Source organism: Strigops habroptila, chromosome 10, assembly GCF_004027225.2.
Source record: "Strigops habroptila isolate Jane chromosome 10, bStrHab1.2.pri, whole genome shotgun sequence".
Classification (NCBI taxonomy): Eukaryota; Metazoa; Chordata; class Aves; order Psittaciformes; family Psittacidae; genus Strigops; species Strigops habroptila.
Window position 1 is genome coordinate 11,364,856 of NC_046359.1, and position 14,354 is coordinate 11,379,209.

At 38.5% G+C, this 14,354-nt stretch overlaps 1 protein-coding gene across 1 annotated transcript in view; it reads left to right on the forward strand.

The window, feature by feature from the left end:
* The window catches only part of LOC115613768, a 30,209-nt gene that overhangs the window by 11,797 nt on the left and 4,058 nt on the right, over positions 1-14,354 (forward strand). The window contains exons 7-14 of the mRNA XM_030499687.1: positions 138-303; positions 2,472-2,687; positions 4,418-4,564; positions 11,227-11,385; positions 12,216-12,330; positions 12,767-12,873; positions 13,137-13,292; positions 13,815-13,913. Coding sequence (XP_030355547.1) covers positions 138-303; positions 2,472-2,687; positions 4,418-4,564; positions 11,227-11,385; positions 12,216-12,330; positions 12,767-12,873; positions 13,137-13,292; positions 13,815-13,913 — 1,165 coding nt within the window. The remainder of the gene's footprint in view (positions 1-137; positions 304-2,471; positions 2,688-4,417; positions 4,565-11,226; positions 11,386-12,215; positions 12,331-12,766; positions 12,874-13,136; positions 13,293-13,814; positions 13,914-14,354) is intronic.

Here is a 14,354-nt window from a genome sequence, read left to right on the forward strand (position 1 = left end):
CCACTCCCAGCAGTACCAGCATATATGGGACATGCCCAGGCCCACTAAAAAACATGCCCAAACAAGACACATCTAAAGACAGCCCTTTGTTATAATGTTTATGCCAAACTCATGTTGTTTGTTTACCTTCTGAACAGAACGCTAATGGACCAGCTCAAGATTGTCCAGAGCCAAGAGCTGATTCACCCTTTGGAATACAATAGGGACCAAATTCACGCACTGCAGAAAGAAAACATTGCCCATAGTGAGTTCAAAGGAACAGCTAGTGTCACTGAAGAAAATGTAAAACCAGAAGAAATACAAGTAAGCTGTCTACTGTAGAATAAATACACAGTTCTCATCAATTAATATCCTCCTATGCTTACGGTAGTACCTGAATCCTTCCATTTGTCACAGATGGCCAATTATTCATGCTGCTACTTGAGGACAGTTGTGCGTATAGTGAAGATTTTTTTATGTTACTAATACATTGCTTTGATTTGTGTTTAAAATGTACTCCCCACTTACTTTCTTTACATAAGAAAAAAACTAGGTTGTACCTTCTATTTCTTGAGGAAAGTTGTGAGGTTCCCATGTTCCTTATACTTCTTGTATTGATTTGCCCAGATCTGGGCTAGCTCTTGAAAAACTTCCAAGTCCTGCCACTGTGGGTTTTACATCTTTTTCATACAAAAAGCTGTTGTGCCAGTAACACAGAGTTATTGACCATCATTCTCTGTTCTCATCCCTGATCTGGGAGTTAGTTGATTTTTTTCTTTGAACTATCCTGGCCTTTGGCTTTGAGATATTTTGATGCTATCTAGCTGTGTATCTAACACCTAACCTGCCTAATAACAACCCTAAATCACATACTGTGGTTTCTTCTGAGTTCCTTTAGGGGATTCTGTTTGAATCCTCTATTTCAGCCTCTTTAGGGATAAAGTAATCTCTGAATATCTGTGGCTATTTTCGCTATTGAAACCAGCTAGACATATGAGTTTAAGTAATTTTCTAGAAGAATCATGGATAAAGAGAGGGAAAAAATGGTGATCCATGTGAGACAGTGATAAACAAGATGGAGACAACTAAACCTATATTTTATAGGATAAAGGAGTAGGCTATGGTAATGCTCAGAAATGTCTGGAACAATGTTCTGCTGCAAAAGGATGTCTGAACCAAGCTGACGTATTTGACACAAGACTGACAATTTCAATTATTTTCTTGACCAGAAAAGTTTCAGAACAAATAAAACTGGCAAGAAAGTATTTTGTTCAAACTTTCTATACATTCTTTATTTGTCATTTGTACATTTTTGAAATACATATTTTTGTACCGTACACATAACAAGTGTTTTCTCTGATCATGTTCCGTATTTCTCTAGAGGTAACATTTAAAACAGGAAATGATTAACTCTTTCAGTGAGGTTATTTTAGTACTTTGAATAAAAATATTTTGAAACATCAGTTTTATTTCCCCCTGGGATTTTAAAAAAAAAAAAAGTTAGGATTTTTGCCAGGGAATAATCATGTTTCCAGTCTAGGTGTAGCCCTAGAGGTGAAGTTTGGTGGAATAGTTTTAATCTTTTTTTCCACCTGATAGCATAATGAGTGCAGGTTCAGAAATTCAAATTTCCACAAAACAGTTACAAAACACTGAGTTACTATCTGTGTGATCCCCAAGTTCAGAAGTCTCCCTTTTACTGAAAGTGGCCAATGGGTGTGCAAAATACTGACCAGGAGACTCACAGCAAAGAAAGGATGGTGATTAGAACACAAGCCGGCAGATACACAAGTGAAGGGAAAGTAGTAAAGGGGTGTGTGTGATGGTTGGTTGACTACAGAGGAAACTGCACATTTCCAGTTTAACTCCACCAATATTTCATTTGCAATACCCAACATGAGTGCTCTGGGGGAAGAGGACTCAGTGTTGGCATCAGCGCAGGTGAGGGAAGGAGAATGGAGGAGGGAAAAATAATGGAGATGCATGTATATGGAAAAGTCCTCTACAAAATGCACCAAATTTCATTACTTTCATTTACCTGAACTCAGTTGAAAATTGTCTTTGCAATTCCCTGCTGTTTTGTAAGGATCATTTAACTATTCATGTGCCCTTGTCACTACATGAAGATCTGAAGAACTGGCATTTTTTTGCTTTATTTTGGAGAACATTCACATTTAATGTTGTTTGTTTGCATGATGAGTTTGCATTTCCTGATTTTTCCTTCACACAGCAAGGACTCCTCTCTGCTCACCTTGTAACAATTGGTTTGGTTTAAACATAGGAGCTTGCGCGGTAGTGATTTTTGTTTGCTTGTTTGTTTGTTTGGAATTTTTTAAGAAATAATTTCAAATGTATTCTTCTTCTATTGCACACCTTTATATTGAAGACCTTTAAGCAGAACAAAAGACTCCATGCTTCCTTCCGGATGTATAAGGTGAGCATGCCTAGTCCGGAGCAGACAATAACATGGCACACATTTTTTCTGCTGGTAGATGTTAAAACAGCAGATTGCTGGACTCCAGGAAGAATTCAAGAGAAATGAATCCTGCTGGCACGCTGCCTACAGCAAGCTGAGAGAGCAGGTTGAGATACTGACCAGGCAGAACATGGAGCTTCGAGATGATCTCAGAGTTTCAGAACATCAGAGACAGAAAGAAGAAAAACCCCCAGAAGCTGTGAATTTCATGGACAGAAAATCAGAGACTCCGGTACTGGATGATAGTATCTGTTTAATACTGTCTGAAAAAATCAGGAGTAGTTTTTCTTTGGAGCTGACATGTATGAACACTGTTCCTCCATTCCTGCCATGCTTAGCCTAAAGGGGAGGAAATCAGCTCTGTAGTAAGCCATGTTAAAATATAGTTTTTGTGTGGTCCTCTACCACTTAGCCTTACTTGTCCATCAGGTGAATACCTCAACAAGGTGTTTCAGTGAACCTATCTTCGAAACTAACATAAGTGCAGATGTCTCCCTCCACTAACTAGGGAGAGACTCTAGATAAATAATTTAAATTCAGTACATAAATCAGACAACTAAAGTCTCCTGAAATGAATTCTATTCTTTGTGTATATAATGCTATTCATCTTTTTAATAAAATAGCTTTTCAGCCAGGTGCACGCTGGTTTCTGCAATAGGTATAGTGGCACCTCTTATTAAGTCTCAGCTCAGTTCTTATTCTGTTCTGTAAGCTTTCTGGGACAAAAACACCATCTGTGACCTGCCTTACAAAGGCATGAGTTGCACTCCTTATTGGGAGTTGCATGGGAGTGGAGCAGGAAGGACAATCAGGGTGGAAAATATAGCTGGCTGGTGTAAATGTCTCTGGTGATCTCCTGTAATCAAAACTATTTAATCATAGATGTACAGATTCTCTTGTCATTTCTCATTCAGTGTCTCACACTTGTAGGGTTACTTGTTACCTTACTGTATAACCAAGTACCTGAATTTAGGGGAGTTAGTTAAAGGAAGGGAGAAGAATGTTGTTACCCATGTCTTACGCAGGATACAGTGAGTCTTGGTAAAATTAAATGGGTCAGAATAGAATTCAAAAGACAGAATTCTGGTTTGAGTGGGTCATTTCATCTCCTTGTGTATTCAAGGGATTAAAATATATGCCTCTAAGGAGGGATCAATTCCATCTTATGTTTGTCAAGGCAACTAGAACAAATAATTATCTTTTAGATGGTACAGACTGGTGAGATGAATCCTACTCTTCCACAGTGGTTGAACCTAGGAGAAAATAAAATCAAGCTATTTACTCCTAGATATTTCCCTAATTTGAAAATCTAATTTCTAGTAATGTATCCTTAAAAGATGTTAGAACTGCCAATTAGCATGTCCTTTGCTTTATGGAGCAAAGAAATTTTGGTTCATCTTTTAATTTGATTTTAATGTACTTTTTAAGTAGATTTTTCACATAACACTGTTAGGTTCCATTGCAAATATCATTTCAAGTTACATTTCAATTTATTTTTAATTTTCCCAAACCTACCTGTTCATATGACTTCTCGTTTTACAGATTGTGAAGGTCAGAAAAAAAGATTAGGGTCATTTGTACAGAATGAAAAAATACAAAAAATGCAATAAAAGCAAGGATAAAACAAAGCTAATTGACTTCTGTTGTAGGCCAGATTTCTGCATTATTTCTACTGCTTTGGGTCATTTGGTGATGTATAATTACTGCTCAAGCCACTGAAGATTTTGTGTGAGAGCAATATTAGGATGCTCTATATATAGATGCTAGAATGCCATATCAAAGATTGTTGTGTCTGATACTGGGGAGTTTCAGTTCCTAGCACAAGATGTGGAATTTCATATATTGTATTTAAATATAATAACTTTTATTACAACAGAAAACCAAATGGCTTTGAGGGTTGTTTGATTATACTAGCTGTGACTTGAACTTAAAATTATATATTTATAACAAATTCTCCATTAGGTTGCAGAAGCTATTCTGCGAGAGACAGCATCTTCATCCAAACAAGAAGAGAGATCATGGAGAGATAATCACAAGAGCTACCGCATGTCTTACATGGGACAGAAGACGTCTTTGCAAAAACACTTCTTCAGAGATGCGAATAGTGAAGTATGCATTCCTATTACCAGTAGTCATTTTTCCACAGTTTCAAATATTTATTTGAGAGAATATTCTTTGGAATCAAAATTTGTGCAAATTAAAGTGTCTGTATAAGCAGGGTCATGTTTTCTTGCAGTGGGCTTGTGCTGTCATTCAGCATAACTTTGCTTGTAGTTTTTCTTCTGGTTTTGCCGTAGCAGGAGACAAACCTTCTTTCTCCTTTTCTAGAACTAACTCAATTGTTTGCAGGTATGCTCTGAATTCATTGTAACTGCTACTTCAGATTCGTTTTACAGGGAACTGCCATACCTTGCCTCAGAAAGCCATAAGTCCAGTATGTTGCCATTCGAGGCTTTACTTGCCAATAAACACTAGTGGCCTTCTGCCTGATAAAGTCGGTGGGAAAATCACTTAGCTTTTTACAAGTTATGACAAACTAACCCAGTATGTCAGGTGAGATGCTTGTTTCTGCCTGGTATCTCTATGACTGCTCCTCTACAGCCAGCTTACCACATTTCTTATGCATCTCACTGTTTAGAATATACAGATATCTAAATATCTCATTGTGTTTTGCTTTCTCTTGGCTATGTATTTCTCACTTCTTATTTTGAGCATCTTCATTATAACAAGTCCTCTTTCTTCCTTTTGCTCGCATTTAGCAGAAATCTGTGCTTTATTTAAATGAACAGTCGCTCTGAAATCCCTCCTACTTACTTGAAACTAATCTCCTGGTTCCGTTTGCTAAAGCAAAACTTAGCTCAGATTAGCCAACACTCTGCTCTCTCTGCCTGTTTAGAGACTGGAATCAAATGTAAAACATGTCAGATGAGAAAGGAGGCAACTATTCCACTCCAGTGATTATGACAGTGTATGTCTTGAAAGTCACGAGACAGTGGCTTTAATGAATCCTACATGGTATCAGGCATGAAAAGAGACAATGATAAGAACAGCTCTAAACTGAATATGCTTGAAAGAGCAGAAACAGTTACGTGTGAAATAGCAGCTTCCAAGAGGATGAAGATATTATGCACCTGTCTTCACAAACAAATATATAGCTATATTTCTAAGCTATATGTTGTTTATAATCAGAAGGCGGATGGTTTAGCTGCAGCAAATTGTTTTATTTGTTCTATGCTAATGTCAGATCTCCCCAGTCTCTTCTACAGCTGGGATCTCTCCATTCTTCTGTGCTGTGGTGGACCAAATTACTACCCAGACAAGAAGCGCATAACATACTATCTGCAGTTAAAGTGACCAGTAAAGTAAAAAATCTATCCTTGGTAGCTTACTTTGGAAATTTTCAAGGCATGAAAGAGTTTGTTTCATCTGAACATCTAAAGCAGTCTTCTGAAATGTGTTAAAACCTGAAACATTTATTCTACATAGAGACTCCCTAAGATTCATTGAGTTTCACTGTGGCTTCAGCAACAGTTCTGAGAAGGGGGAAGTTGAGGATGTTTTCTGTTATCCGAGCTTTCACCATCTAGCCAGCACTGGAACCAATCCAACTGGAATCTAGCACAAGCATGATCTAGACTGGTGGGCATAGTGCCCATATATCCTGAGTGAACTCTGAAATGTTTGACAAAGGCACATGCTCTTTATCTGATCTGATGGCAGAAGAAGGGCCTGCAGTAAGTAGGGTGGCTGCTGATTATGTGAATGTAGAATTGAAGGCTAAGGTAAACAGAATATTGAACAGAAGCCCCAAATCTGTGTCATAGTGACAGATCTGAACATGGTGTCTCACTTGTGTTTCCTTTGTATGTGACCTCTTTTGCTAGCAGGTGGATGATTTCCCTCAAAGATGCTGCAAATATGGACAATTCTAAATTTAGGATATAGATAAAACAAACTCTCTCATGCCGTTTCTGTCCAGAATTGAGAAACTGCATGTGGGAACACATAAAAGTGAATGGGAACACATCACAGTGAATTGGGATAACCTTTAGCAACAGAAGCAAAGATGCATGCCACAGGGACATGTGTGTACCTGTATAACATATTTAAGTTAAAGGTAGCTAGGACTGGTGAGTTTCAGCAGCTGTAATTAAGAAGGCAAAACAACACTTAACACTTATTTCTGTCTTATTTCTGTCAAAGCTAATAGAATTTGAGGATAGGTACAAAAACAATTGTGGAGCAAGTCTGGATAATGATCAGTAGAGATTAAAGTCCAGAGTTTTGGAAGAAAGGATTTCATCAAAAACAAAACATATCTGAGAGATGTCTTAGCTCTCTGAAAAAGACATATTCTGGTTGCCTATAGTACTCCAAATGATGATTCCTATTTGTACTGTAACATGACCTAATTGATGAGGAACTGTCCACTTCAAGCTGTTCTTTAATGAGACAAGATAAATGTCCATTTTAACTGTATATCATTAGTGATTCTTTCAGAATATGGTTTAAAAGATGTATAGATTGGCCAAAATGGTTAATATTTATTATTTATTAATATTTATTAATATGAATTCTCTCCAAAGAAGCTTATTTCTGAATGTATCACTTAGCAGGAATGTGTTGTCAGTTTCTACCTGACGTGCAACTATGGATAGATGTTAGTAATTTCTATGAGAAAAGATACTTTCATTTGCGGGGAGAAGGGAAGTTCTACGGAAAGATATACTGATTAACATTTCTTACTGGTTTTGCTGGAAAAGTTTCAACCAAGGTCAAATGTGCTTACTTTGAATCTTATTAGAGGGATTTTGCTGTCTAATCTTGCAAGGGATTCTGCTTGCCTTTGAGCATGTTATTTCCTTGTCTACGAATGTTCTTCTTGACCATTTTCTAACTGAAGCAGGGAAGAATGAGGTATGGGAATGTGTAGAAAGACATTTGTAGCATTTGAATTTTCACTGCTTTAGTTTGTTGCTTTTACTCAGCTTTTTGATCCGTTAGTGGGAATGTAAACTCTACATGATGTAAACTCTACATAACACAAACTGTGATATTTGGAGGCTATAAAGGGTCCTTATTTATGGAAATTGACAAATGACAGATTTGATTTGTATCATAATGGTGAAGAGATGTAGGTATTAACATCTGGGAGAGAAAGCTCATTAGAAAATTTAAAGGATTATTGTTGAGCATGAGGAGAACATCATCTTTTTAAAGTTTAGATGGGCCCTGACTAACAACACCTCCTCCTGCTCTCCACTTCCTTCCTGATAATATAGATCTGTAGGACTGGAGGAACTTTGAGAGGTCACATGGTCCCTCCTTTTGCTGAGAACAGTATCAGTGTCACTGATTGTTATTCAATCTGTATGTTGCCAGCTCCCATGAGAAAGATCCAAAATGAGCTGGCATCCTCTGCTGCCTACCTGTGCTAAAATCCATCTTTTTTGTTGTCACCAGCTAATCAGCTGATTAATTTTTATTCTGTTTTCAGTGGAGATGGGAAACAACTGGTCTATCCTGTGCATGCTGGAAGGCTGTTTCTATCTCCAACCCTGCAACCCCTTTGTATCAAGGGTCTGCATTTAATGGAGATCCATGTGTTTCCAGTGAAAAAAAGTAAAAAGTTTTAATGAGATAATTTGTTTATGCAAGTGATGGAATTGAGAGAATCTTTATCAAGAACCTCATCACGTGTGATTAACCCAAAAGCTTAGTACTTGAGTCTCTTAAGAAGTGTAGAGCTAAACTGCAGTGGTTGCCAGGGTTACAGTGATTGCTATGATTTATGAAACAATCTCTTAGAATAACATCCATCTATAAGAAAACAGAGACCACACGTAATTCACTAAGCCTGTCTTCATTAATCTGACATTATTGCTTTAAAAATAGGTATGCCGGTAAATAATTTTAAAATGTGTAATATGTGTGATGCATAAAATATGAGATCAGCAGCTTTTACAATGGCATATGTGACTAGCTGGAGTACCTTTACTAACACTGTTCTGCATGGAGGCTCCCTCAACTACATGGGTTGTTCTTTTGATACATCATGAACAAAACTCATTATGTTCATGGAAACAACTCTTCTTTCTCCCTGGCTTCAACTTGCTCCTTCACTTTTGCAGTCCAATACGCCCTACTTCATGAGCTCATTAATTAAATTACAAAGAATGAGCATGTGCCTCTTCTCATCATATTTTTAAGGCCTCTAGAGGTCTCTGTCCCCTGGCAGAGACGCAATGCATCACCCATTGCGTTGCATCCATAAATGTTGACTTCTGAACATTCTTTTCAAAGGTGGCTTTTTTAAAATAGGCTTTCTAGGAAGCTCTGTGTTAAAACTTTTGTCATGAAGGATTTTCTATTTACAAGTCTTATATAGGTAGTTCTTTAAAAGCTTGAATTGCAACATTCTTTCTATAGTACACCACAGTAAAAGTGCACCCAGGTCCTTGCGCAAAAGCAATCCCACAAACGGGTTTATCCTTGCCTGAAGCAGGAATAACCATGACTCTTTTCCCTAGCATATTTTTTTGTGCACTACAGGAACCTTATCCCATACTACAGTATGTAAAAGTTTTGATTGGACCAGGCCAAACCTGTTGGCAGATCCCCTACTGTTGACTAACCAGGTGGCTTTGCTAAATTTGTGTCCCAGTGTTTGAAGGTCCCAGCACCCGTTGCTCTCAGGGCAGTCTTTAATGGTCCAATGTATTGTTTGTTTTTTTCTGGAGGCTGGTGAACTATAGGGGATATGATATACCCATTCAATGACATGCTCTTTGGCTCAATTGTCTATGAGCTTGTTTTGGAAATGAGTCCCATTGTCTGACTCAAGTCTGGGGTACTATGTCTCCATAAGACTTGCTTTTCAAAGCCCAAGGCCACATGTTAATGTCTGACTGAAGCTGATGAACATTTGAGCTGCTGTGGCCCTCTTGGCACTTTCTGATGATCGTGAGCTAGCTGGCTCAACTAACCAGGCAGAAAAAGCAGCTCATTTTTGCCTGATTCTACCCACTGAGCAAGGTCAATCCCCCTCTGTGGTTGCAGGTGCCATGTAAGGGAATGGCTGGAGACAGAGGAAGAAGAGTGGGGCTCTAGTAATCTGGGCTGAGATTTGCTTGAGCTGCTGTGAAACAGCACTGATGGCTTTTCAAGTTCTCTGAAATTGCTTGGTAGTTTCAGTCTTGAGACCTTTAACAATAAAATGATGGATTAGGAGCTCTCTCCTTCTATCAGCCTGCAATTTCTGAGATAATAAATCTTCATCAAAAATAGTTTTAAAGGTCTTTAGTACTATACCACTTGTCTCAAGCTGAAGTCCCAGGCATATTTTGACAGTTTGCCTACTCACTTCTACTTGAAATCATTATTACATCTGGAGAACTCAGGCATATTCACAGAATCTGCATGCAGAAAACACCTCCAAATTTAAAATAGATATCATACTTCTTTAACAATGAATTCTATTAATTTATGTATTTTTCTGAAAGTGCTAATCAGTCGCCTGCCTCCTGTTCAGAACTGTTTTATGCTTGGAGGAAAAGATTTAGTCTTTTAAAGTTCTACAACTTTCTGCTGCTGCAATAGGATTTATTTATTGTCTCCCTCCTTGTAAGCATGTCCGTAAAGTTGTGATGTTATTTATTAATAAGAATAAGAGATCACCATCCACAACAACAATGGATCTCCTAAATTTCATTGATGAAGCTGATGGCAAATACATTCTTTGCATGGACTGCTTACACTCACCTTCCCAAGCAGCCCCTTTCCAGTGCGTGAGACATTTCAAAATCAGAGTACCTGCTATCGTTTCCATGGGGGTTTTTGAATGTTTCTTTTTTTCTGACCATCATGTGCTCACTCCCTGTCGTTCACCAGCTCAATGCATTAGACATTCTTCTGCTATCAATCAGTTCTAATAGACATGGACATCGTCCTTTGCCATTTCTGGGATGTCTTCCACAGTGTGGGCAGTGAAACTATGCGTTTGTTTCATACTGCCAGCCATTTCCATGTTAGGTTTGGTACCTTAAGAGTTTTGATTAGGCAAGAGTATATCCTTAGTTTTCCTGTTGTACCAGTGTAATGATTCCTTTGCATTTGCCGACCCCTGGTAGTCATTATGCAAATCCCATATATCTCATGGTGGTCATGCAGGAATATTTTATGTTTCCTCTGTGCTCTGATCAAGGGTCTCCCAAGAAAAATTGAGGAAGTGCTTTTGAGTAACTGTGATCTTTCCAGTATAAATGTCTTCTATAGTTTCTTTGAAACTGGTCACATCTCATTTCCTTTCTGTGTCTCACATCTGTCTTAGAGTACTGCAAGGTTTGTGTCAGCCTTGATTGATGGGGAGGTATGAGGACAAAATGTAAAAAGGGTGGACATCTGGCAAGTAAAAATTAGCTGTCACGCAATATATTTTACTGGGGTCATCTCAGCTGTTGTATCCCAGAGAGGGACATCTTTCCTGCTCTTGGCAGGATGGTTGGCGCTGAAGGGTGAGAACCTGAGAGCAGCTGTTGGCCTCGCACTATGAGCCTTGGACTACCCTTGACATGCAAAAGTGGGAAGCAAAATAAGACCCCAAATAGGGATTTATGTATAAAATATGTGTGTCTGTGTGTATGCCCACATACACAAATCAACATTTTCCTAAAAGTTTTAAATGTTTAATGATTCACCTGTTGTAGAAGGATTTTAAATGCTATTTGAAGATGTTTGTATCAACTTAGTGCAAATGTATTCAAACCTTTTAGACAATAAAAAGCACTGTGCAAGGGGATGATCCTTTGAGATTGATGACAAAGGAACATCAGGAAAAGAAACCATCTAACTGCCCCTTTGGCAGAAGCACAACGCCGACTGGCAGGAGGACACCTCACCAAGGAAGACTGACCCCTTTTGAACCAGAAAAAGTAAGTCAGTAACAAAATCTATTTAGACTGCCTTTATTTTCTTTTTACTGTATTATTCAGAAGCTGGATTTGGATCCTGATCCCCACATAGCTGCTGCTTGGTCTTCTTTATTTGGTCCTGAAGGATTTTTGCCAGAAATTATCTTAGAGACTGTTTATACATATATAATGTATAAATATAAAATACATTTTTATGTATTTTGCTATTTGGGCACCTGCAGGCCAGATCATGGGTTAATGCTTTGAAAACTGCACCCGTTGCCCTCAGAAGAAGTTCAGAGGTGATCCCATTCACTAAGCATAAAGGCATCGCATAGGCTAGCAGCTCCCTGGGCACCAGGGGCTGGGAGCATCAGGGTCTCCCCATGGAGTCTGTTCCACAGCCCCAGCCAGGGACGAGGCCAGGCTGGGGATGGAAGTCAGAGTCAGGCCAGAATCCCAGTCATCAAAGCCCATACTGATGAGGGTGAGGGTCGCAACAGGAAGTCAGCCCATGGGTCAGGGTTGGGATATGGATCAATGCATGGCCAGGCACAGGCATGGCTGCAGCGCAACCTGACATGGACTGAGGGTGAGACCTGCTGAAATGCAGCTCTCAAGATAAGGGATGGGGTGGGAAGAAGGGGGATGAATCTGTCTGAGGCTTCTTCCATCTCTTCCTCTCACGTCTCTTTCCAGAACAGTCTGAACCAAGATTAGACACCGATACAATACCAGTGCACAGACAGCTAAACTTCTAGGAAAGGGAAGTGCACTATGGCCATATCACTAATAGCTCCCATGCTATAGTGAAGCCAGCTGTATGTCAGGACATCTCCATTTTGCTTCAGGTGGTACATCAACCCTCTCCTGCTGGAAGAAGAATAGATGACAGGAAATCACCTGGAGCTGTCTCACATCTGAGTGTTGGTTTTAAGGAGCCTAACTCATCTTCCTATGTAAAAGGTAATATTTGTGGGAAATTTATGCCTGCTTAGAGTGGTCTACAAATGACTTGGAGACACTAGTCCACAACTCTTGGTTCACAGGCAATATATTGTCACTAAAACTCTCTTACGATTTTTAGAAGGATTATAAAAATCATATTTTACAAGAGAGAGAAAGCAGATTGTGCTGTTGCCTGCTCACTCACAGAGTTTGTTGTCCTGGAAGCCCAGAAGATGAGAGAACAGATGTGGTCTGCACTTCACTTTGGTCCAGGACAAAACACCTTCGAGAGAATGGGCAAGGTGTTAGCAAACATTATCAGTATAGGAAGTAATGTTTTGCAAGAATCTGAGAGCCAGGATCTTTAAAAAACCTTCTGAGACAGGTATGGAAACATGATTCAGCAATTTTCATATGCTTTCAATGACCTCTTTTACTCTGCTTTTTCTTACAGGCAGGTCTTTACCCGTTTCATATAGCTCAGAAGCCATGCTACTCTCACATAACCACAGCAATGACACTTGCAGCTTTGCACCCAGCAGTAACAATGAAGAAACAGAGGTATTTCACTATGTAACTCTATAAAATCATTCAGCGAGTCTGTGACCTTAGTTTTTGTATATAGCATACTAACTCCCATCCAGCTGAAAACAGTACTCTCCTGGTTTTATTTTCTTGTCTCTACTCATGATAAGTACACTCTTTAAAACAATATTGCAATATCTTATAAAAAATATAGTAGATTTCTTTATCAAGATGTTCCTGCACAACTGTTGGACATTAATAGATTTATGTTGCTACTTATCTTTTTTATTTTGGCTCAGAAAGAAGAGACTCTTAATCTTATAAAGACAGAAAAATTTCTAAAACCTCAGAATAAAGGGGCTTTTGTGACCACACACAGGAGAAGTGGCATAACTGCATATGACAGCAAAGTATCTACAGACAGTTCTCCTGCTTTTCTGGATGCTGAAGCAAAGGTTTGCGCAACTTACAATTCTGGCTTTTGTGTGATCATGAATGTCTTCATTCCATTTGTGAACTGAAAATCCTGAATAGCGCTTAAGTTACACAGTTAGTATTACTTATAGCTAAGAACCACGTAAATTGTTTTGGAAGAGTGGATTTAGCTAATACAGGTACATTTATTTCAAATTAGTAACTCTATTCAGAGATAGTCTCATTCTTTGTTTTTGTATTTATTCTCTCCATTTCCTATAGCGTAGTTTCACCAGAATGCACTCTTGTCACCTCATTTTTGGACTTTCTTTATGCTATCTTTTTCTTTGCTAACTGAAGTTAACTGGAGTTAATGTGCAACATTTCTAGTTATGACTAAAAGATCAAAATTGGTTACAAATACAAGGCAACACCAGAAAGAAGGGCAGCTTTCCTCTGTGTGTGTGCAAGTAAATATCGGTTTTGCACAGTTGATTAAAATTCATGGAAATATTTTTAAAACATTTCTTTTTATGTAACACTATGATGTTTTCATAATATAGCCTCCAAAATCAGTGTTATCTAGAAGGTCAGTGCTACATCAAGAAAGAAGAAAAAGTGAGGAAGAGGTGCAGGAAAAAATAGAGTATCGTGATGGAAAGGTGAGATAAAATAGGATGCAAAAATACTTGAAGTGATCATCAATCGGCCTGCAGCACAGATGGGAATCACTGCTTCAAGCAGCCATAGACAATTACTTCTCCAATTAAATGTCTGTTCCTTAAAGGAGAGATGAAATATAAAGTTCACACCATGAATGATAGGAAATATCTATAGCTGATGGACTGAATATCAAGTAAATTAATTGTTTTCTTATTTCCTACATGGATTTGCTCTGTGACTTTTACCAAATCCATTTGTTTTCTCTCAGTTATGGGCTGGGAGGAATTATATGCTTACCATTACAAATTAAAATGTGCTAGTGGGGTAGGGATGGTGTTTGGTAGTGCAAGATTAAAGGCCATTCTTTTCTTTCCTTGGATGTGAACCTAATGGTAGTGAGATGTGCCAGCTGGACACATCACTGTGGGAGAAGCCTTTCA